At 44.7% G+C, this 23,060-nt stretch overlaps 1 protein-coding gene across 1 annotated transcript in view; it reads left to right on the top strand.

Annotated features, from left to right (window-relative positions):
• The window catches only part of ELAPOR2 (endosome-lysosome associated apoptosis and autophagy regulator family member 2), a 92,407-nt gene that overhangs the window by 29,177 nt on the left and 40,170 nt on the right, over nt 1–23,060 (top strand). The window contains exon 2 of the mRNA XM_057366420.1: nt 18,166–18,286. Within this exon, the coding sequence (XP_057222403.1) occupies nt 18,166–18,286 (121 nt within the window). The remainder of the gene's footprint in view (nt 1–18,165; nt 18,287–23,060) is intronic.

Raw genomic sequence — 23,060 nt, 5'->3', positions numbered from 1 at the left:
CTGTGACTGAACATGATTATAAAAGAGCACTTTTTTTTCCCTTAGGATGAGAGTGAAATGGTTATGTGAACCTCAATACCGAATAATGAAATCATTAAAAAAAAAAAAAAAACAACTATGTATGAGATTCTCTTAGGTAAAATGACAAACTTTACTTGCATGCAAGTCCTAGAAAACCTTTGTGCTTTTATGATTACTGAATTATGTTAGAAATTTTCCTCTCCAAGCCACCCAGCTAGGGTTGTACTAAATCCATGAGCTGCAGACAGAAGTAATCAGAGTGTAAACACCCCAGATGTCCTGGAGAGCCTGTATAACCCTACAGTCCTCTGTAACCCCAAATACAGCGCTGTGGGCAGCATCTTTCCTTTCCCTCTGCACGCAGCCTCACAGGTCACCTTCTCCAGACAGGGAAGATCAGTTCAGCTTGGCTTTCCTAAGCTCATTATTCTCTGTTTATTGCTAAAGAGCAGCAGAGATTTGGGTGTGTAGCTGCTATTCATGCTCTGCACTACATGGGGTGTCTTCAGATGATTTATCACTGTGGGAGCTCTGTTGCTGCCCAGGATCCAGCTGGGTGAAGTACCTGGGAGGGGAAATGCCCTAAATCACCTGGGTGGTTGGCTGTGCCTTGCAGGCTGCAGATTTTTCACCASAAACCCAGAGGTGGGACCTTGCTTGGTGATGAGTTTCTCATGGGCAAAGAAAGATCCGAAAAAGCTGCTTCCTGCTTCTGTCTACAATCACCTAACATGATACAGTTCTTGATTTGGGTAGCATGTGGTTGTAGAAGAACAAGGTAGTTAGAACTCGATTATGTGCCTGGTGGCATCATCTGCACCATTTTTCCTTCTTTAAAGGCCACGCTGTGTGAGTGCAATGGCCTTATGACCACCAAACAGCTGGTGGCCAGCTACATCATTACTGCTCCAAAATGCTGTGACTTGTTCTCTGTGCACRATGTGAGAATGGTGTTTAATGGTCCAGTTACGCTCACTTCTGTCTGCACAATTTAAGTCCTGGCTCTTCAGAGTGTTTCTTGTTTGGGATCACTTGCAGTGAGAGCTGGCGTGCAGCTCCTGGCAGCTGAGGGGCTGCAGGACCAACCACTGGTGCTCATAAATTGCTTCTGGGCAGCAGATGATGAGGATGGGAGTGATGTGTATGCCTGCAGCGTGCTTGGGTTTCACAGTTGCACAGCTGTAGTGAAAAGGCATCAAGATGTGCCCCATTATCCTCCAATGTGCATTTGTCACTCGTCTCAGGCAAGGAGCAACATTTTCTCTGACCTCTCTGTGAGTGGGATGAGGACATCTCACACTCTGCTGCAATGGTGAGGTTTGGTGAGGCACCTCCCAAGCCCATGAGAGGGTTGTTTTTGGCTGCACCTCCGTGATTTGCCCTGTCACATTGTGCCTTTTCACCAGGTGCCTTAAAGCACTTCCCAGCTTTAAACCCAAAGATAATCCTGGGATTACACCTTCCTCCTGCACTGCCCAGGGCACCCATCACCCACCATTGCTATCAGGTGCCCCTTTGGTCTCCAGGAGGAGGATGTGACCCCTGCAGCCCTCAGTGACTCTGCTCCCTGACCACGGCTTTCACACCCAGCAAACAACCGTGCTGATCTGCAATGAGGAGAGACATCTGCATGGGGAGAACATCTGCATGGGGAGAACATCTGCATGGGGAGAACATCTGCATGGGGAGAACATCTGCATGGGGAGAACATCTCGGGGCTCCTCCTCTGCTCTCATCTGGCTGGGCTTCTGCACACACTGCTGCTTCTGACAGCCCTGCCCTGCCCTTCCTCATGCGTTTTTATCCATAAGGGCCAATTAAATCACTGATGTTGTCATTTGTCTGCCCACATGACTCGCATTTTGCTGTGTAATAACGTTTCTTTGGGGCTGTCTCCGTGAATCACTGCAATGTATTTGCACAGAGGAAGGGATTTGGAATTAATGTAGCCTGAGTTGTGGCTATTGATTTAGCCCCCCTTTCTGTTTGGCACTGTGTTTTTAACAAAGACAGCCAATCGGTTCATATCGTGCTGAATCATTGTTCGGGGTTGTTTTTTTTTTTTAATTTTAATATCCCTGCACAGTAGAGTGGAGATAGTAGTGCTCCAGGGGCAACTCGGCCTCAAAGGGATCAGCCAATCCTGGGTTTAATTTTGTCCTGATTTACTAAAAAAAAAAAAAAAAAAGCAAAGCAAACCCCGAAGCTCGGGCAGATGGCCTGTGCTGGTAATCCTTCATCGTAATGGCTCCTGACAGAGCAGCTGTGGCTCGCTGCTTCTCAGGGTTTTCCATCAGAGGGAACAGTTTTCCTGGGATGTGAAACTTGGCTGTAGCAGTTTGGTTCACTCGGGCATCTCTCACGGAAAAGGACAACACAGAGGAGGGAATGATTCTTGGAAAGGGAAATAACCTCGTTCCTGTTGAGATAATCTGCCAGCATGTGACTTGTGCTTACCGCCTGTATTTGTGTATTTTTAAAAATATATTTGAGCCTTTAAATAGGAAAGCTTTTGTATAGGCTGGAGGTGAAAGCCTACAGAAGGAAAACAGCTTAAAATGGTCTCAGATCTTCATGAGAGACTGACGTGGAGGCAGTGGTGAGTTAGGGAGTACCTGGGGTTGCTCGCTGAGGATTTGATTAAGCAGTTTATTCCTTCTCTTTGTGGGTTCCATGGGTTTAAAGTGAATACTTCTGCAGGAATTTCCCAGTGCTGGGGATTTCCTGCAGAACCCCCCAGGTTATTTTCTGCAGGAAACCCCCAGAATGCCTCGCTGACTTTGCCATCTCTTGGATTTTCAGTGCTGCTGGAGGTGTCAGGTGGGTAGAAAGGCTGAGCAACTGAGATTTGCTGCCTTTGGTTCTGTGCCTGTSTGTGTGTGTGTGAAATACTCAGCCAGTGGTGGAAGGTTCATAATTATTTCTCTGTCTCTATGCTTGATGGTGCATGGTTGTATATTGATTTGCTGGAGTTGTGATGAGCAGACTAATTACGATGTTTCATTATGAACACTGAATTACTGCATTAGGCAGCCAGTCGTTTGGCGTGTGACAGGTTGTGAATAAATATGATTGCAGGGAGATGGGCAMGTGGAAGGCAGTAGGTTGGGAAGGGGTAGAGTGGCTTTGTCAGGGCTGCTCCATCCCTGGAGTCTCCCTGGGTGCTGCAGGGGTCCCATAATTTATGTTGATTTGTGTTATCTCTGCACTGGTTTACARTGAATTAGTGCTGATGGTTCCTCCATCTGATGAGACAAAGCCTTGTGTGRGCTCTCTCTGCCTCTCGTGGAGGTGGAGCTGCCATGTGGGTTGTGCTGTGGTTATATTCTGAGTCTGGACAAAATCTGAAGTCTGCAGTATTTCACATGAGGGAAAATGTCCCCTGGGTTGGTTTTGCACCTTCCTTTTTTTTTTTTTTTTTTTCCTTTTCTTTTTCCCCTTAGAAGACAGTGTTGTGCTGGGTGGGATTTGAAGTCTTCCATATTAAAGGGAATGTTTTTCAGGGCATTTTAACAAGTGCCCTGAAAAACTTTAAGGGCACTTTTTTAACTTTTAGCTGGAAAGCTGACCATCTCCAGCTGCTTGGATATTTCAGAATGAAACTCTTTGCTTTTCAAACTGAGCAAACCCCACAACTCAAACACTCCTCCCTCCTCCCCTCCTTCCTTCCAACCTTCAGAGTGAATGAATTTCACATCCTGAGTGGTTTCAGCTCAGACTCTCAGGTGGCAGGGACTCCTCTGAGATGACATGTACCATCCTCTGGAGGCCCTACCTCTCTCCTTGGACAGTCAAAAGAGACATTCAGGCTTTTCTTAAATGAGAGCAGCAAACTTCCAGACTCCCAACTCAGGACAGATTTGATACTGTTGAAATAGGTACAGTTTGTGGAGWAAAACGGAAACATAATCATGCTATAGCTGCGCTTAATTCTGATTTTCAGAGCCAATTGAAAATATATTTGGTTGCCCACATAAAATCTCTTAATTTCCACCATTCTTTCTTCAATGTCAAGCCTTGCTTAAARCTTCAGAGCTCACAAAGTACACTGTGGTCATGGGTGGGAGGAGGCTGTGGGAACCTGTGCCAGTGTTAGCCTGAGAAATGCAGAGTTGACAGAATTTTAAAATCAGCCGCTTTATATGCACATTGCCTTTCTGTATATTACTATTCTATTTTTTTTTCTTTTTTTTTGGGCTCTTGACTGCATTAACCTTGTGCTGGCTCCGTGGGGCTGGCTGACACAGATGGATGTGCTGGTGGCCCCTTTGCCAAGTGCCTGCAGAGGTGACGCCTGTTTGCTCAGTACAGGCACTCTGAGCAGCTCTACCTGTGCCCCTCATTTTGTGTGGTGAGCTTTCCTTGGCAAGAAAACAGATGGATTATCAACAAAGCTTTGCAGAGTGATAAAAGTGGGGCTAAATGTTCCTATTTTGCTGCTTTTTGAAGCTCTGCAGAAGCTGTTTGGAATTGCCGTGGCGAGGGCTGCTGCAAGATTTCCTCCCACAGAGAAAGCAAATCCCTTCCAGCAGTCCCTCAGGCAGGATCACCACTGCACAAAAGATCTTAAAGAAGAGTTTGATCCTGTGTTTTGACCCTCAGGAGACCTGCATTTGATTTTCTTGTGTGCCACTTGCCACAGCACTTGTGGTATGRTTCCAAGCTGGTGAAGAGCCCAGATGCTGTGGTAACAGGTGCCTGGAGAGGARCAAAGCTCTTAAATACCTTTTAAAAATAAGGACCTGAATGTTTTGGCTCTTAGCTCCTGGGCAGAATTACATTTGGGATTAGAACTTCACTGAAAATGTTCAAGGTCAGGTGGATGGGGCTTTGAGCAAGCTGGTCTGGTTGGGTCTGTGGCATCCCTGTCCGTGGCAGGAATGTTGGAACAGATGATCTTTAAGGTCACTTCCAATCCAAACAATTTTGTGATTCTGTGTTAGGAAGATGCTCTGGGGATAAATTCAGCACATTGCCCAAGCTGTGCTTCGATGTTCTGTGCCATAAGGAAGCAGATGTAAGCTCAACCCTGAATTAGAGGATTTTTTTATAGACTCTGATTTCAGATCTTAGATCTAGAGCTGAGAAGAGCATCACAGAGCAGGAATGGACATCAGGGCTGTTCCCACCCATTTCACTGGGTGTCACCACTACCTCAGAATTTCAAATTCTCCAGTTAGGGTAGGAATATGAACCCCTGATGACAGATCCTTTGSATATGAATTTGCAGCAGCCTAGTGAGCATCAGCTTGTCCAGAGCTTGTGTGTTGAACTTGCAGCATGCTGAGAAAACTTTTGCTAATGGAGACTGGCTTGAGCAGAGAATAAAGTCTTCCCTCTGGCCTCAGGTGATGCTCCAGCTTTGGGGAGAGACATGGGTTTGTTCTATTCTTATAATTCAGAGCTGCTTTGAATTTTTGTCTTTGGTGCTTTTGGCTGGTTCCTGTACATTTTAGCCTCAGTGTGTGCAACTCCCCTCCCCAGCTGCATAGCAAGGATGTGGATTTCTCTTGGAGCAGTAGAGCCTGAGCCTTCTGTTCTGTAAATCCCTGATTATTTGCTTCCTCACGCAATGAAAATGCCGATAACCTCGGAGGGAGTCGTGCAAATCCTGCAGCCCCAGGAGCAAATATGACACCTCTGCCAGCTCTGTGTGCAGCTCTCTCTGTGCTCTATCCAGGCAGTCACCACGGTCTGGTTTCTATTTCCAGCCTCGATTGATTGAACTTCTGTTTGCTGCATTTTGGCTCYGTTTCTCCACTCTACCTGAAAAGGAACTGAGGGAGCAAAGAGCTTTCCTGAGCTATTGTTACYGCCTGGGGCAGGTCCAAACAGCTTGACCGCCCCATGCAGCCATCCTGAGGGCTGGCCAAGGGAACTCTGCTCCTTGCTGGAAGGATCAGGCTGATCTGGCTTGGCGAGGACACGAGGAAAATTCTCATTGGAATCTCTGATGTCACGAGAGAGGGAGGATGGTTGTCATTGCTCCAGGAAAATGGTTGTAAATTGTGTTTCCTGCTCCGCTTGCTGAAGAGTGTTTCCATCCAAATCTTTTGTGACTTTTTCCYATGGGAGTTTCACATGGAAATAGGAAATAGAAATAATGAAAGGGGGAAAAGCGATTAKGTGAGCTTGTGGGGAAATATTACTGCAGATGTTTTAGCTGGAACTTCAGGTCACAGTCCTTAAAGGAAAGGGAAGAGCTTTGKTTATTCCTGGTTTATCATGTGGGTYTGAATGCCTTTGTTCCAAGTTACRCGCTGTTCCTCCTCTATTTCTGTGGCACCTGCATCCCATCCGCTCTCCTAAGAGCTGCTCCTCTGTGTGGAGGTTTATTGGAGTGGAGTTTGTGTATTTGCAGGTTTTGTGGGGTGCCACAGAGGGCACAGGAGAGATGGTGAGGCTGGAGTGGTGTTGGGTGAGGAGAACAGATTTGTAATCAACAGAAAGGAACAGATGGTTTCAGTTGTAATGCCTGTATTTGTGTTTGATRTTCATGTTCCTCCCAGAGCACCAGCACTTCAGTGAGATGTAATACAACATAAAAGCATCTGGGGAGGGAGGGAGGGGGGGAGGGAGGGGATAAAAGAAATGGGTTTTTCGAATCCTGTGAGGAAATCCAGCCGTGGATTTTGCTGCAAGGTCTCACTGGGTGCTAGCAGAGAAGCAGGGAAGGCAGAACTTGGCTCTGATCTTCCTTCAGAGCACTGTGGGCATTGCCTTGACCTGCCCATGCCACWGACCCTGAGGAGCCGTGGGACCCTGGAAGGGAGCAGCATTTGTGTCCAGTGCTCCACCTGCAGAGAGATGTTTTATCATAAAAGGATCTCTTTTTATTCAAACATGGGGAAAGACATCAAGCCCTGCTCTGTCACCCTTGCCATCTGTGCCCTGGTGAGGTCAATCCCATCCTTACARCATCTCCTCATGCTGCTCCTTGGTGGGGTTTACTGGTGTGCTTGGAATTGTGAACGGATTCATTCTGTGAGTGCAGTTAGTYACCACCAGCACACAGGTGGGAGATAAATGTTAATTCTGCAGCACCTAATGAGCTGTYGCTGCTGGAAGGGTTTGGGAGCAGAGAAAAGGTGTTTTGGTTCTGTCTGCACCATCAGGGGGTCTCAAGGAGCAATGGGCAGACACCCCAGACTCCACCTGAGTCCTGTGTGATAYTTCAACAACCTTTTGTCATTCTGTTAGAAGATAAACAAGAAGCCAGAGTCTCTGTGGGTGTAAATCAGAGCGGCTCTGCAGGCAGCAGAGCTGTACCAAATTTTATCAGCCAAGGGGAGATGGAGCCTGTGGGTTGAATGATGACAGAATGATCCTTGTGTGAGTTGCTGTGTGTGCATACAAAATGTGCAGGCAGGTGGGTACGTGCCCACACACTCGTTAAAGGTGACTGGGTTTTTTTATTTGTTTGTATTTAGTRCACCTTGGAGGCTTTACCTAGACAAGAGTCGTAAATGAAATGTCATCAGATCRTTAACACATCCCTGACTTGTTAACAAATAATTGCATGATTTGTAGTTAAAAAAGCCAGTTGAAAGACTCACTGGGYAATATTCCTCCAGGTCCCCTGGCATGTGCATATATTAGAAATCCATGTGATACAAAGCACWGGACAAAAATGATTGATAGCAGGTTACAGTGCTCTTCATTACAATGAATTAATTGATCACGTCTAGCAGATTTTCCTCCCAGCGGCATCACTGGATATTGGACATGTCTCTCTCATTTCTCTTCTATCCTTGCTGTTGGAAACACGCCAGACAGTTTTATACCATCATTTAAATTTATTTGTGACCTGAGAAAGTCGTGTTGCCTTTGAGACAGTTAACTTTTCAACTTTCAGCTAAAAAGTTCGGTGGTGTTTTAGGAGATACAAGGATGGATATTTTAAAAAGTTTTCTGWTGTGGTGGAACTCCTCAGTCCAGTCCTGGCAGCAGGTCCCACCTGAGAGCTGTGTTGAAATGTTCTTTCCTGATGCTTGAACTGCTCGTATTTGACTGGCATCCTATTCTAAACCCAACATACTCCAAAAACATCAACCAGCAKTGTTTTTTATGGTCCTGGGCAGTGGAGCCCAAAAGCAAATGCTTGCAGGGAGTGTCCCTTCAGCCTATGGAAGAGACTCCTTGTGACAGATGATGAGTGACAGGGATGTGCTGGTAGGGAGGTAGAGTGGGAAAGTTCTGCTGTTTTCTGTGCCATCCATTTGGCAGCCGATGCCCTCTTTCTGGTAGGTGCTTTTGGGGGCTCCTATGTGTGGAATGACCTGCTAGAGACCCAGAACAGGTTATAATCCTTCTGTTTCTACAAGTTCTCTCCTGGCACAAGTGTCCTCTTTGTTACACTTGTACCTGGCCTATTACAGACTCATAAATGTAAAGAAAATAAGTGTTCCAAGCCTTTCCTTCCCCTGAAGCCATGCACACAGTGGCACTATGTTGTGAAATTTCATTACTAAATTCAGATCTGTTTGGTGGATTTGCCCTTTGGCTGTAGATAAGGCAGCATTACCTGCTTAACAACTCAGCTTCTGGATCCCACTCCTGACTTCTCTCATTTGACATTAGGTAAGGCACTGAACAGTGCTCTGGCTCCCAAAATAATTTACAGAGAAGTGTATCATCTGCAGGTGTGAAAAATGAGGTTATACTTGTAAGGCAGGTGAGTGGAGACTTCATTTGGGGATTCTGTAAGCAAACCAGCCATGGATGAAGGWGTAGAACTTCTGCCTCTGGTCCATGATAACCTCCTGTGCATTGTAAAGGAGACCCAACCCCGTTTGTCAAAGGGTTTGGTGTCTCCTGTCCTTTTTACAAGGTGCCACTTGCTACATCCMTCTGGTGCTTTATCTGGGATGTGTTCCAGCTCTCCCCCATCTCCAAATTACCCAGGTCAAGCTATGGGGGAGCAATGGAGCAGGGTGGGAGGCTTAACTCCTTTCTCCTTTAGGAAAAGAATATTTCAGGTCTTAAGATACAATGAAAATGTGTATCATCATATCTGAATTTCTTCCCGATGGCTCTATTGCAAGTTGCTCTTTGTAAAGCAAGGGTAGGAAGTTTTAAAACAGGAATCAGCATTTCACCAAAGATGCAGTTAAAGCACAAAGTTTATTTCTCTTAACTCTCAATTTTCCATGGTCYGACTGGCATTAAAAAGTCTTTCTTTGATGAAGATTTGTAAGGCTTTGTTGCTAAGAACCAGAATATGCATTTGTAAATTCTGTTGAGTGGCTTTGGAGATGTGTATCCCTAGAGACTGTTTTAATTTCCATATTCATTAAAATGGTTTGTGGTGCCTGAGAGACCCAAACCCTTGAATAATACAGCTGTAAAAGCTGRGAAAGGAGACATCAGGATCAAGGAKTGCTTTCAYCATCAATTTTACCCAGTCTAAGTCTGTGTGACCATTAGGTCAGCCCTGTTCTTGACTGAAAATGCTTTTCTTCCTTGTCCTTCTGCCTTGGCCACACATTGCCACTGTTTCCTGTGTCCACAGCAGTGCTGAGACTGTGCAGGGAGCTGTTCTGCTGAAAACTAGGAGAAAAAAATGACTCTATGATGGATCAGGTTCTTTTTAGAAGTAGTGCTGATACGAGGAAAGAGAAAAAACGTGTTTTGGGGCACTCAAACTTCTCAGTGTTTCTTACTAGCTTATTAATAAGAGATAATGGAAGATGTCTCCACAAATATAGTTTGTTAGTCTGAAAAAAATCTTTTTCCAGGGCCATTTTGTGCCATCCTGTAGAATTGTCTATTTGGTATCTCCTTCCACGAAATTCAGTGGTATTGTTTTAAAAGGTAGAAGGGTCTTTGCTTTCTCTAGAGGTTCACTTGCAAGGATGGCAATGACCATCACCTGTAATTTAAGCATCATCAGGGTGATGAGTACATGAGCTGGTTGACTGTGGCTCATCTTTGGTCCTTTGAAGTGAATGGATGTCTTTTTTTGACTTAACAGGGCAACAGATAAGGCCCTGGATGAAAGAGACACTGTTTTACCAGAGGCTACTTGTTTGTCTAGGTTGCAAAAATAAATAATCCCAGACACTTTCAAAGATGGCTGTGGGTGGACTGCACATAGCTTGTTTGTGAAGTTTTATTTAAAAGAAAAATAAATTTCTCRTAGTCAAAGGGCTGCTGGCTGACCTGACCTTTCCAGACTGAAAATGGTCTCTGAAAGGAAAAATAAAATAATGGTAATAAAAACTCTCCTAGCCGTTACTAGACTGCTGCTAAAAGGGATTTGACAAAGGCTGAAGTCAGAGTGAGAAAGTGCTGTCTCTGCTGGAATGACAATCTCTGAYCTGGGCAGTGCCCTGTGAGGCTGGAGAAATCACTGATTCCAGCCAGAGTGAGGGTGCCTGACAACCCAGAGAAGAACTGCTCAGAGCAGAGCCCTGGAATTTCCTGCAGTTGATGTTGTGTTMTGTGGGAATGCGCTGTCCTTAAGAAATGATCTTCAACAAATCATGAAACAAATATATATAAATATATAGCTTTGTAAATGCAATTTGTTGSAAGGACACAGCCAGCTTCGGTGCCAACCTTTGGTGATCTCTGAATCTCTTTATGTGCTGAAATATCTTTTCAGATATCTTTTGGGCTGCGCTTTTCAACAAATAAACTCTTCACTCCCACGTATTTCTCCCAGCTCTTGTGCTGCCTTGCTGATGATCTCTGCTTCATTAGCTGCCTGATGAATGGTCTGAGCACATTAGCATCGTTTTATCGAGCCAATAACTATGAGCTTTGCCCTGCAGAGCGGTGCAATATCCGTCTGGGAGGTTTCTAAAAGGTTAGGCAAACTTCTGTCAGGAATGGTTTAGGTGTGAGGGGCAAGAAGATGGACTAAACGGCTTCTGAAATGCCCTCCTGACCCYGTAATCTCTGAATTTAAAACCCTGCTACAGTAATAGCACGTGATTTCTGTGACAAGCATCTCTGGGAGGCTCAGTTGGGAGGTGGRCTGGAAACTGTTCAGAGGCTGCACCACGGCATTCCAAGGTCCCTGGCAGCCCAGCAGGTCACAGCAGGAAGGAACAGCAAGGACTTGTCCCACCTCACCTCAGATGTTTGTGTGGAAACAAGTCTGTACAAACTCTGCAGCTGMAGAGGGAGAAACAGATGTGCTCCTTGTGCCCCACTCAGAACATCTGAGATGCTGGGAACACCTCTGGTTATCTCTGGGATATCATCATGCTGTGCTACATCAGGCTGACCAAGGGACAAGGGAGTCCTGTGACCTGCTCAGTGTGAGAGCTCAGTGCCTTTCTCATTTCCACTGGGACACAAATATTCACCCAAACTTCTTTATCAGTTGTTGTTTGCAAACATTTCTGAGGGTTTTCTCTGTCTTCCTCGGGCTGACAGAGCTGCTCTTGGCTCTCTGAACTTCACCCATCATTCTGCAGACATCTGTCCGCTGCGGTCACTCTGCTCACTGGCCTTGGACTGGACATTTKWTTTAACACATTTGGGTTCAAATTCWGAGGTTTACATTTAAATAGGTTATGTAAAAGCTGACTGAAATGTCATTTGTTCTGATTCCTTGCAAATATTGATGATATATTTTTGCTGAATTCTGGCTTTCATTCAGTAAACCTCTTCAGTTCATCTTTAATTTGCAGATGGCTTTGGCAGTGTTCCAAACTCAGCTTCTGGTGGTTGAAACCTGGTGCTTGAATTAGATTCAAGATGCAAATAGCCTGATTTTCAGAAAGTCTGAATATATGCAGCTGCCTTGTGAAGTTCTAAGTAATGCAATTAGGGCTGGGATTCTCACTGCCAAAAAAGCCTCAAATGAGCTAGGGGTCCAGAAAAGAAAAATGTGGCAGAATACACATAAATGTCTTAGGAATTTGGGGATTTAAGAATAATTGAAAGCCTGGCTCAAGTTTTCAGCTGAAAATCACTGATATAAGTAATTTCAAAGGAGATTAAAGAGGGATGTATTCATGTTGGGGAGGAGTGTAGAGCTGGGCATTGGGTCTGGAGGAGTGATGTGCCAGAGCCTGGTGGCAGAAGGGTCTGCTGCTCCCTGATGGGTTGGGGTGACAGGAGCACAGAGGGGCAGCAGGGATATTTGGGATATAATTACAATAATGAGTGAGGTAAAGGAGGAGGAAGGGCTAGAAGCTCAAAAAAAAATGGGAACTTGCTTCTCCTTCTCAAAGCCTGAATTAGAAGAGACTGATAAGCAGCCCTTGAAAACTCTGGAGTAGTCCCAAAGTGTTGAAAGCGTGGTCCCTGAGTGTGCTAATGCTATGGATGCCAGACATGGGAAACAGCCTCACAGGAAAATGCTGTGTCTCTGCATCTGCTGTCTTTTGGGTGACATTTCTTGGTGTAGCAGGGAAGTGAAATTGTTGACTCATTTTCATTGAGACTAGTCTGGGGGGAATCACAGCAGAGCTCAGTGAGGTTGGATTCCCTCCTTATCTCTGCCTGTAGTCATTCTTTCTTTAAAGAAGCTTTTGGGTAGTTTTTTTTTGGTTTTTTTTTTTGTTTTTTTTTAAACAAATACAGAGCTAATCCCTATTGTACATGCAAATATAGACAGCACATAGGTCTGTAAAGATTATGGATGCCCCTTTTGGCAAGCAGTATCTTTTAATAGCATTGTGTGTAGTTAATCGGGTTAAGCAAAAGTATCAGTGGAAAAAGGAGTCCACATTCAGCGAGGGAGTGTCAGACCTCTTGAGAGCTGTTGGTTGGTAATATTGGGCAGGGAGCATAGAAGAGTTTCTTCTTTTTTTTTCTTTTTTTTTGGCTCAATGATATCTGTGGTTGGAAACCAAGAAGAGTAGAGGGAGCTGTTAAATTCCAGGAGCCTTTTGCTGTTGTATTTGAGACCAGATATGGTAAATGCTCGTTGCTCCTGGGCTTCATCCAGTGTTTTCTGCCCAGAACGAGTGTTCAATGCATTGGGAACTGTTGTAAGGGCTTGTGCCCTCTCTGCTAGCCAGCTCTAATTAAGTGGAAGGAGTGCAAGGCATCTCCCATCTATGTGAAAAGGCAGGAATGAAAAAACTGGTGCAGAAAAATAGGAAAGGCATTGAAGAGGGTGTTGCTTTTTGTCACGGAGAAAGCTCATTGCTATGGGAGTTGTCTGGAAGAAAGCTCTCCGGTCAGTGGAGAGSAAAATAACACTTAGAGAGTTTCAGAAAGGCTCTGAAATAGGCATTTACTAAAACACAGAGAATCTGTGCCCTGGAAATGCCTGTGTCAGTCAGCTGTAGCTCAGATGGAGAGGTCTGGAGACATCTGATGTTACGTGCATTGGGTCTGGGGAGCTGGGCGAGGTCATTGGTGCCATTTAAAGGGAAGACAAGAATTGTATGAGAAGGGGGCAGTGAGGCTGCAGGGGACACAGGGTGGCTCAGCCAGCTCCTGGTGGGCTGGGAGCTGGGGAAGRGCTGCAGGGCAGGAGGTGTGGGTGCCCCAGGGAGCCAGGACATCTCGGCTGGAGCTTTGCACAGGGCGTGGGCGAGGTGCCAGCCCCTCACCATCGATCTCAWATTGATGCTGTTYGAGCACAGGATGCTGGAAAATYTCTGTCGTGTTTTCYTCCCCCTGGCAGAGCTGTGACCAGTGCACCATCTCTTTGACGTCATGTCTGTGCACAAGGGCATCTTTTTCGTGCGTGGTGTCCTTCAAAGAGAGCGTGTGTAGGTCAGAGAGTTTCTCATTACAGCTTTGCATGGTACTGCTGATGTGATTTMACTAATTCTCCAAGAACAATAAAGCAAAATTCAGCACAGGGTAAAGTAACTGCAGATGCCTATTTTTGGTAGCATTTTTCAGGTTACTATTAACTTTTCATTTGAAATTTAATGCTGAGGACTGCACATTGATCCTGAGCTGTTTCTTGGAACAGCATCAATTTTCCATTTAGAAAATTGCATTTTTCCCAAGTTTAACCCTGTATGGGTTGCTGTTAATTTTTTTCCTGAGAGACACTTTCCTATGGAAACTTAGTCTTTGGGTCTGAAATTCAAACCAAGTTTGCCAAACCCTAGGAATTATGATAAATAAAATAGAAAATGCTGTAGGAAATTACATCTGAACTGAGGGAGGAACTTATTTAGAAGATGAAGGCCRAGTACAGAAAAGTAATAAAACAGAGTCAGAATTACAGTTAGAATTAAAACAGGCCTRTGGCCAAATGTAAAGATACTGTTTGAGTGGATGAAAAAACATTGAAAACAAAGCCAGAGTAGTAGCTGGCAACAGATAACATCTGGCAAAGGATTTGCTATAAAAGGCATTTCAGAGAAATGGTGGGTGAAGAAATTTCTCTGTCACAGGGTTGGAGGTAGAGAATCTTTAATGTTCTTTYCAACCAAGCCATTCTATGGTTCTKTGRARGAATCCCAATATAATRAATGGCATTTTTCCATGAGAAACAGAGGTATTGCAAGTGTCCCATGGTGCTGAGRAGGCTCCACCGTCAGCCTTCTATATCTGGACATTCAAATTCCTGAGGCAGATTAGCAGTGCTGAGCCTGGTAATCAGCATTAATGAGCAATTTCCAGTGCCTGCAAGCATGGAGTGTGATGGGAGGGGTGGGTGCTGCAGTCAGGGGGTGCTCCCAGCTCGTAGGGATGGATCTGAGCTGCTCTTGGTGCTGAGGGCATCACCAGGGCTGCTGAACCAGCTTGAGATGATGGATATTGGTGATGCTGAACCACAGCTCCATGCAGTGACATTCACCCATTGTAGGGAGCCACGCTGGTTAAATAAAGCTGAAATTGTGAGCTGCTGCCATGCCTGTGATGCAGCATAAACATATTCTGGTTATAAAAGATGGACACAGCTGCGTCCTCAGTGTGTGTTTCCTAGAATCACAGAACCAAAGAATCAGAGAATCACAGAATGGTTTGTGTTGGAAGAGACCTTAAAGACAAAAAAAATCCAGTGCCATGGGCAGGGGCATCTTCCACTGTCCCAGATTGCTCAAAGCCCCATCCCACCTGGCCTCGAACAATTCCATGGATGGGGCATCCACAGCTTCTCTGGGCAATTTTTTTTTGCAGATTCTTTGTAAGAGGGCTGGAAGTAGATAGTCTGTAAGGTTCCTTCCAGCCCAGCCCATTCTGTCGTTCTGTGTTTCTGTGAATCTGTGGTTCTATGTTTCTAAGGCAGTAGCAGGGGCATCTGTCAGAGATTTTTGGAGCTGTGCATGTGTGTGTGACCAAAGGCAAAAATTATTTTGAAGAGTCTACAATTATCAGATAAACAGCCATGTCCACAGAGGTGTTTTCAGGCATAAAGCTGAGTTGAAAATCAGACAGAAAGCAGTCAAACAAAAAACTCCACCTCAGCCACTCTTTCACAAGGGAACTTAGCACAGTGCAGGGAAAAGCAAGGGCAAGAGACCACATGAGAACTCTCATTCTGCTGTATCACCTTTGTGAGTGTTGTGACCCCTCTGTGGACACAGTGGCACACAGGGATGGGGTGGTCAGAGGAAAGAACTTTTGTTGGGTCCATCTCTCCAGAAACCTCACCTGACTGGTTAAAACTGGCCAGGTTTCAATGGAGAAATGGAAACTTAACCCCTCTGCCTGAACATGGAAGGAGAGCAGAGGCCTTTTATTCTTTACWATTTTTGTTGCTGTCCTGAATTTTGAATCTCTGTTGATAGCTGACAGTCATCAAGCCATTAAAAGGGATGTTTCTGCACTGCATGAAGTGTCCTTCACAGCTGCCCCACTTCAGGGACCTGCCTTGGCTGCAGAGGGATTGCATTGCTGGCCAGACATCACTGAAGTGTGCTTTGAGAGGGTGGAGAGCAACCTGGATTGTTTACACCAAACTGCTCTCTAATTTTTTTTACCTGATATTAAATAAAAAGTGGGTCTGAAAGTGAGTCAGATTCAGAGCACTTCAATATCCTTTCCTTTGCTTCACTCCAGTCTTGCATATTTAATTTAATTWAAAAAAAAATTAAATGTCATATGAACTAAAAAGTGGATCTATTACATTTATGTATTCTGGTTGCCTTGCAGGCAGATGATTCAGGACTTTTTTTTTTTTTTAATATATTCCCGAAAGATTGCATAATGATATGAAAGGGGAGGAAATACATATTATAACTGAGTATATTTGTAGAGTTGGGAGTGTGTTATATCACATTTCTTGTGTTGATCTGTGTTAGATTTTTTTTTGAGACAAATAATTTTCCTTTCCACTGTTCTGTGACTTAGGTTTCTAAACCATGAATTGAGCTACAAATATAATTATTCAGCTATGAAAATATTAATTCCGGAGAAATCAGATTATTATTTGCACCTGGATGCAAAACATCTGAATATCTCTGGAGAACTATGGTAACAGTAGGAGAAGTATTAAACTTAGTGTTGTTTGTTTTTCTACGAGTAAATGAAGAGAATTGCAAGTCTTCTCCATGTGAATCAGCTGAATATTTGCAGGARTTAACAAATCTGTATCAGAGCCAGCACAGACCAATCCTTATCCCCCTGATCCCCCTTCTTCTGCTCCACCCTGTACAATGTCAGCTGCAAGGGAAGGAGCAGCAGAAGATTGCCCCCAAAATAATCCCTGTGTGCACAGAGTAGCTCCTCCTGAGGTAGCAGAATTAGGGGCTGATGTTTGCTGTGATGGCAGGAGGGTGGATTTCTGCTGCCTCTTGAGTGGGGTTTGCTGCAGTGAGACTGAGCTGCACCAGCTGAGGAACTCTTGGGCTGCAGACACAGCCACTGCCTTCCCTCTGTGGTTCGTGGCCAGTCCTGCCAGGAGATGAGAGAAAAATTGAAAGGAGCCAACCAGACTTCATGGATCACAATAGGCTACCCCAAACCTTCATAAACATTGAGCCTGTAGTTAAATTTTCCTTGGTCCCATGATTTTTTTGTGTTATTTTTGTGAAGGGATGTGCAGTGTTGGAGGTGGGGTTCCCCTGAGGAAATGGAGAAGGCTCCATCCAAATTAAGTGGCTACTTTTCCCCTGATGCCAGTGGGGAGAAGGAAATGTTTCTGGGATGTGCTATTTCCTTGTCCCCTCTTCTAAAGGTGTCTAAAAAAATCCATGGCCAATGTTTTACCTTTGTTAGCTGCAGAGGGAGCTGGAGGTGGCCTTACCTGTGGAGAGCCATGGCATGGAGCTTGCCAGGATGTGTCATTTGAACATTGGTCTGTTCTCTCTGAAGAAAGTTATTCACCATTTTTGGTGAAAGTTATTCACCATTTCTGGTGAAAGTTATTCACCACTTCTGCCAGCTCTGCCCAGACTYTTTCTTGATACCAAGCTGGTTGAAGAATGAGATGTTGCTGAGGTTTATTTTAACCATAAAATTCAGGGCTATGAATGTGAAAACAGCTATAAACACAAAACTAAAAATGTAATTAAATGTGAGGCTASATTTTATGTGGGATCTGAATCAATACTATTAATAAGATTAATAGCTAATATTCTTTCCTAGCTAAAGCTGGGAAGTTTTTTACTGTTTTTCACCGAGTCTGCYCAGGGCCAATCTCAGCCACAGAGACCACGGGACTGATCTCCCCTCACATCATCATCCTGCCTTGAGGTACTCCTCAGAACTGACTCTGGATGCATTTTCAGAGCTATCCCAATTACTAGGGTTATATACCCAATAYTAGGGTTCACCTCCCCTGATTTGCCTGGGATTCCTCTGAAATTGTCAAAGAGGGAAAGGCACTTGCAGGAGGAATCATCCCATCCATTTCAGACACCCAGCCTGTGATGGGATGACTTGTGCTGTGAGTGTGACTTGCTGCAATGATCAAAGAGGAAGCCTATAGCTGATCTGCTATAGATCAGCTGCTGTGATGGACAGAAATTTTGGATCAATCCTGCTCTAAGAGACTGGGAAAAAAAAAATCTAATGGAATCTGTGTCCTGTCTATCAAGTGTTTTTGCAAATCCCACCTTCTGCCCTCGTATTTGTGCTGCACAGCATCCGATGAGTGCTGTGCTTGCTCTGTGATGACACACGGCAGTCATCAAAGCTGCACAGTGTGTTCCACGCCAGCTACTTCCCCTCTGGTCTAATTACAACTGAGTTTGCTAATCCCGGTCTTGATTAATGAGCTTAATATGCAAATGTTATGATGAAACTGAAACTCTTTGTAATTGCTTGCAGACAGATTACCACTTCGAGTACACRGAGTGCGACAGCAGTGGCTCCAGATGGAGGGTGGCTGTCCCGAATCCATCCGTGGAGTGCTCTGGACTACCTGACCCCGTCAAAGGGAAGGAATGCAGTATGTTGCCACTTTTCATTTTACAGACTTTTGTGCTATTTATCTTTGATGGGTTTCCTCGGTCTGTCACTGATGTCCTGAGTTTGCCTGAGGTAGTCCTTCCCCTCCAGTCCAACTCTCTGTGTCCCGGAGATGTGGAGCAGGGATTGTCTTTGCTGTGTGTCTGTGAAAGTCACTGCTGCAGATATCCTTGAGTGCTGATTCACAGGTGAGGCACATCTATGACAGCACCCCCTGAGGAGATGTGGTTGCTTATCTTGAGCTGCCCTGCTCTCCTGYTCTGCAGCTTTCCAGTTCATTTGTAGCTGTATTGGCCAAAATGGTGACCAGGAGTGGTCAAACTACATTTGCATAACATCCACATTCTCATTGCTTTCATTACTTAGCTAATTAATAAGCTGAATGCATAAAGAATGATAAATGTCTTATTTGCCTGAGCTATTTTTATGATGAAGCTCCTGCATTTTATTTATTTATGTATTTATTTTTAACAGCTTGGAGTGTTTTCATATCACTTGGTTCTGCATTTTTTTTWAWKKTKRAAMMMYTYYTTKSMAMYKGGGRWWWWAAMSRWYYKSYKSYYYKSMAAMMMMWYCCYYMMYKSYYYKKWRSYTTCCMRKTCTGAATGCTCTTTCCCATCACACYTCCTTGSTCTGGCAATTCTCTCCACAAAACATCCTGGCAGTAATTTATACCAGGGGGTATAAATTATTGTATCTGACAAACAGGATGAACAACGGCAACGTCTTTTCAGTTCTATTGTAGCAGGGTGAGATTTCCTCACTTCTAACTCTCCTCCTCCAGAGGTTTATTTTCATTTCTTTATGTTCCAGTGTGAAGTACATAAATGTTTTCTGTAGCAGTGTTGATCACTGGAAGGTTTCTGACGGCTTGCAAGCATCATTTGAGAATGTGTCTTTCCTGGTATTTGGGTTTAGTTTCCAAGGTTTTAAATGGGTTATCTTTGTATATCCTTAGGATGCACTTTTTCAATTACAGAAATATAGACCTGAGAAGCACCTCAGGTGATCCCATCATTCATCCTCCAGCCCAAATTGCTGTAGTGGCAGTGACTGTCATTTATGGCTGATGTTTGGCTGGACTGTTTTCAGGCWCCTCTCATGATGGAGAGCCCAGAAGCTCTCTAGGTATTTGCTCATATATTTAGTTCTTTTCATTTTCCCTCCTGTTAAAGATTTTTCTGCTGTTGAATGTCCYTTGTTATACTTCAAGCCTATCACTTTTTGCTGCCTGCACTATAAAGGAGCMGATAGTTTTATTTCTTTTGCTGCACAACCACTTTTGATGTACTCAGGAGAACACAGGTATAACTCGTTTTTTCTGACACACATTATTTCTTCTTAAATCTTGTGATAAATGGTTTAAGGTCCAGCAACATTACACTATCCTCAAGTTTCTGCTACATATTTTGACAAATGGCTCACTTCCCTCTTCATCTTCTATTATTTGTGCCCGTTTCTGGTCTTAAATCAATTCCAATGAGAATTCAGCTGGTTTATAACAATAGATGAATCTCTGGCTTTTCAATATCTGTCCCCCTGCTAGACAAGGTGAAAACTGTTCCCAGTAGATGGGCTGTGATATTAYACACCAAAATATGGGTTTCTCTTAAATACACTGGAAAACTCATCTCCTTCTTGTAGTGTTGCTGTTAAATCCCATGGCAATTCAGCTGGTTAGAGAGGCAATCAGATATTTGGCTTTTTTACTGAAGCCCTCAGATCTCATCTCCCTGGGCTCTTGAAGTTCTATCTTTTTTTTTTTTTTCCCTGTCTGTAGTAAATTAACTGGCTTCAGGGGCTGGCTAGCTATGTTCTGATGACAAAAGTAATTTAGGTTTCTCATCTCTTAGTCTTTCACCTTTTGCTTAGAGAGCAACCAACCTTTCAGCCTGAAAACATGAATCTGTCAACAGCAGTCAAGCGCTCTAAGAATGTGTGGGGAGCCCTTCTCCCATCCAGCTTGGCTAATGTGGTTTTTATTGTGAAATATTTTAACCAGCACAAAGTTTGTATGACAGTCCATTCTCCAGTGGATAGGATAAACTGGGAGAGGCAGCTTTTGAAACCTGACTGCCATACAGCTCTGTAGAGTTTGCACATTTGGGGGGCTCTGTTGTTGTGTTGAAAATGCTGACAGGGATCTCCTGGTCAAATTCTCTWAGCTGGTGGCTTCTGTCTCATCTGACAGCAYRRCAGCTGGACCAAGGATGTCTTACRCAAAAAGCMTSAATTTCTGCAGCCTAAGGAAGACAAAAGGTTCTGTGTCTGAGGCTTGTACAGCTCATGTTCTTAGTGGATTGTGTGCAGAGGGAGATTTGTGCTGCAGGCTTGGCTAGGGATTGCACACAACTCACGTTCATGGCTCCTTGAGATGCCTTCCCTCTCTCCTTCTYTCAAGCCTAGTGCTATTTTATCCCAAGGTCTCTCAAGAAATGCCAGAATGATGCCTTATCCTCTGAGGTGAGTCTTTCTGGGCATTCTACAAATTTATTCAGCTTCTCTTACATCTCGCAGGTCCTACCCTATGCCCGGACATGACACTGGGGCTCATTTTAGCATTTGGTAGAATCTTGGAGTCTTCCCAAGTATTTCTTTGGTCCTTCAACCTGCAGAATCAGGACCTACAGTAAAATTACTCTGGGGAGGGCAAATTCCAGCTTTTTCTCATCTTCAGAARTTTTGTTCAGCATCTGTTAGTCCTGAGATATCCTGTGGCCAACAATATCTGTGCTCTTGAAAGAGGGTTGCACTTGTAAAGCAGCTGCAGTTGTAAAGCAGCATGAGCTCTTAGGGCTGGATTTTTTTTTTTTTTTTTGTCTCCTTGAGGTTGGTCGAGCCCTCAGTGGACACAATGACATAGAGGAATCTGTATGAGAAAGTGTGGCTTTTTGGAACACATCTCCACATCTGCTGACTTCACGATGTTTGCAGTCGTTTTCATCTACAAAAGYGCTGCCACTTGAGAATATCTGCCACTGATCTTTCCTGCTCCCTGAAAAGAGAAGTGACGTGCAGTCTGTCATTAATTTTGAATCCTGAGAATGCTGTGCCAACCTCTCCTTCTTCCAAATGCTCAGCAGTCATTCTCTTTAAATTGTGCCTGAACTAGGAATTTGAAAGACAGTGTAACAATATGTTAAACGTCTCCTGCTCTCTAAATACGTCTAGACTGTGGCCTCCAGTGGAGTGGAAAGACATTTGAGATTGCTAAAAATGTGTTAGCTCAGGTGCTTCCCATATCTGGAGCAATTGAACTGTGGCACCAGAGCTCAGTCGGTGTCTTGAGATGTGCTCATTTTCAGGATGTTGTGTTTTACTGCTTTTCATTTGAATGAACCCATTTAAAATTGGGTCGGATATCTCTGTGCTTGCTCTGCTGCATTTTGAAGCACACAGAGACCTGCGAATCACAGCTGACTGTGTCCTGCTGAGCACAGSCCCAACATTCCCTGAAACGGCTGCAGGCTCCAAAACCTGCCAGGATTCTACCCTGCTTGTGAGTCTTCAAAAATTTAATCAGCAAAGTTTACCTGCAGAGAAGACAGTGTCCTCTGAGAAATAGTCGTGAGGTTCACAGTAGAAAGGGCTGTCATATTTTGACTTCTTTGTGACCTGCTTACTTAGAAGAAGGGTTTTTTTTTTCTTTTTTCTTGCCCGAAGCACAGGGCAGCACAATGCCCCACCTTCCCCTCCTGCCACCCTCCTGCCCTCCACATCTCTGCCATCCAGGTGGTCAGTGGGAAGGAGGAAGGAGCCTCACATGAGAGGTTTCTGTGGTGCAGTAGGAGRTCCTGCTATGCAGTGACCCAGATCTGGGAGGGGAGCTGCAGTAACAGCTCTGCAGGTACAAAGTACCCTATTCTGTGTTTCACTCCCCTCTATTTTTTTCTGTTCTCCTTGCTCTGTGGGGCTGCAGTCATCACCACTTTCAGACCTGTGTTTTCCCATTCAGCGTGGTGTGGTGCCTCAGTGGTCACTCTGTGGGGCTCTGCTACCCCTGGACAGACCATGGCCACACCAGACTGCTTGGACACCTCTCTCACGTTTCTGTTTGCTCAGAGCTGAGTCACATTTTTGATGCTGCCACATCACAGTCGCAAGGGCTCCTGTGGTGAGATGCATTAAAAGTCCAGAAAGTTCTTGGCTRGGAAAAAGGCAATATTTATCACTCCTAGAGCTGCTCTGGTTGTCCTCTGCTTCCCATTTAAGATGTTCCCTCCATGAACCTTCCCAATACTGTTCTGGAGGTAGGGTCCAAAAATGGAGGTGGGGGTGGCAGACAGAGAGCCTCCCTCAGCAAAATCCAGACCTTTGAATCACTCCTGACAGCTGGGAATGTGCTTTACTAATTTGATCTYYTTCATTTTTAATTACCACAGATCTCTCTCTGATCCCTTCGTGAGTCTGATAGCAGGAAGGGAATTTAGCTGATAAGGATCTCTGCCATCAGGGCAGTTTCTTGGCTTTTCAAATGGAAAATATTGATGGCAGTCCAAGGGAGCAGTTTGCTTTAGGGCTGAGTCCTTGCCTGCACCCCCTTATGGCTGGTGTCTCTGGGAGCCCTTTGTTCTGGTGTGGGGCTGTAGGCAGTGTCTAATGGGGACTTTTTGGGATTTGGCAGTGGGAGCAGTGCTTGGCATCGAGCTCCTGCTGACACTGTGCTGCAGTCTGTTTCTGTGGCCACCGTCAGGCTTTTCTGCCAGCCTGACCATATGCTGCATGTTTTACACTCCAGAGTCTGAATTTGGAGC

Source organism: Malurus melanocephalus, unplaced genomic scaffold (genome assembly GCF_030028575.1).
Source record: "Malurus melanocephalus ecotype Western Australia unplaced genomic scaffold, MMel_1.1 scaffold_65, whole genome shotgun sequence".
Classification (NCBI taxonomy): Eukaryota; Metazoa; Chordata; class Aves; order Passeriformes; family Maluridae; genus Malurus; species Malurus melanocephalus.
The sequence above is the reverse complement of the archived record's forward strand: the minus strand, read 5'-3'. Positions and strand labels throughout refer to the sequence as shown.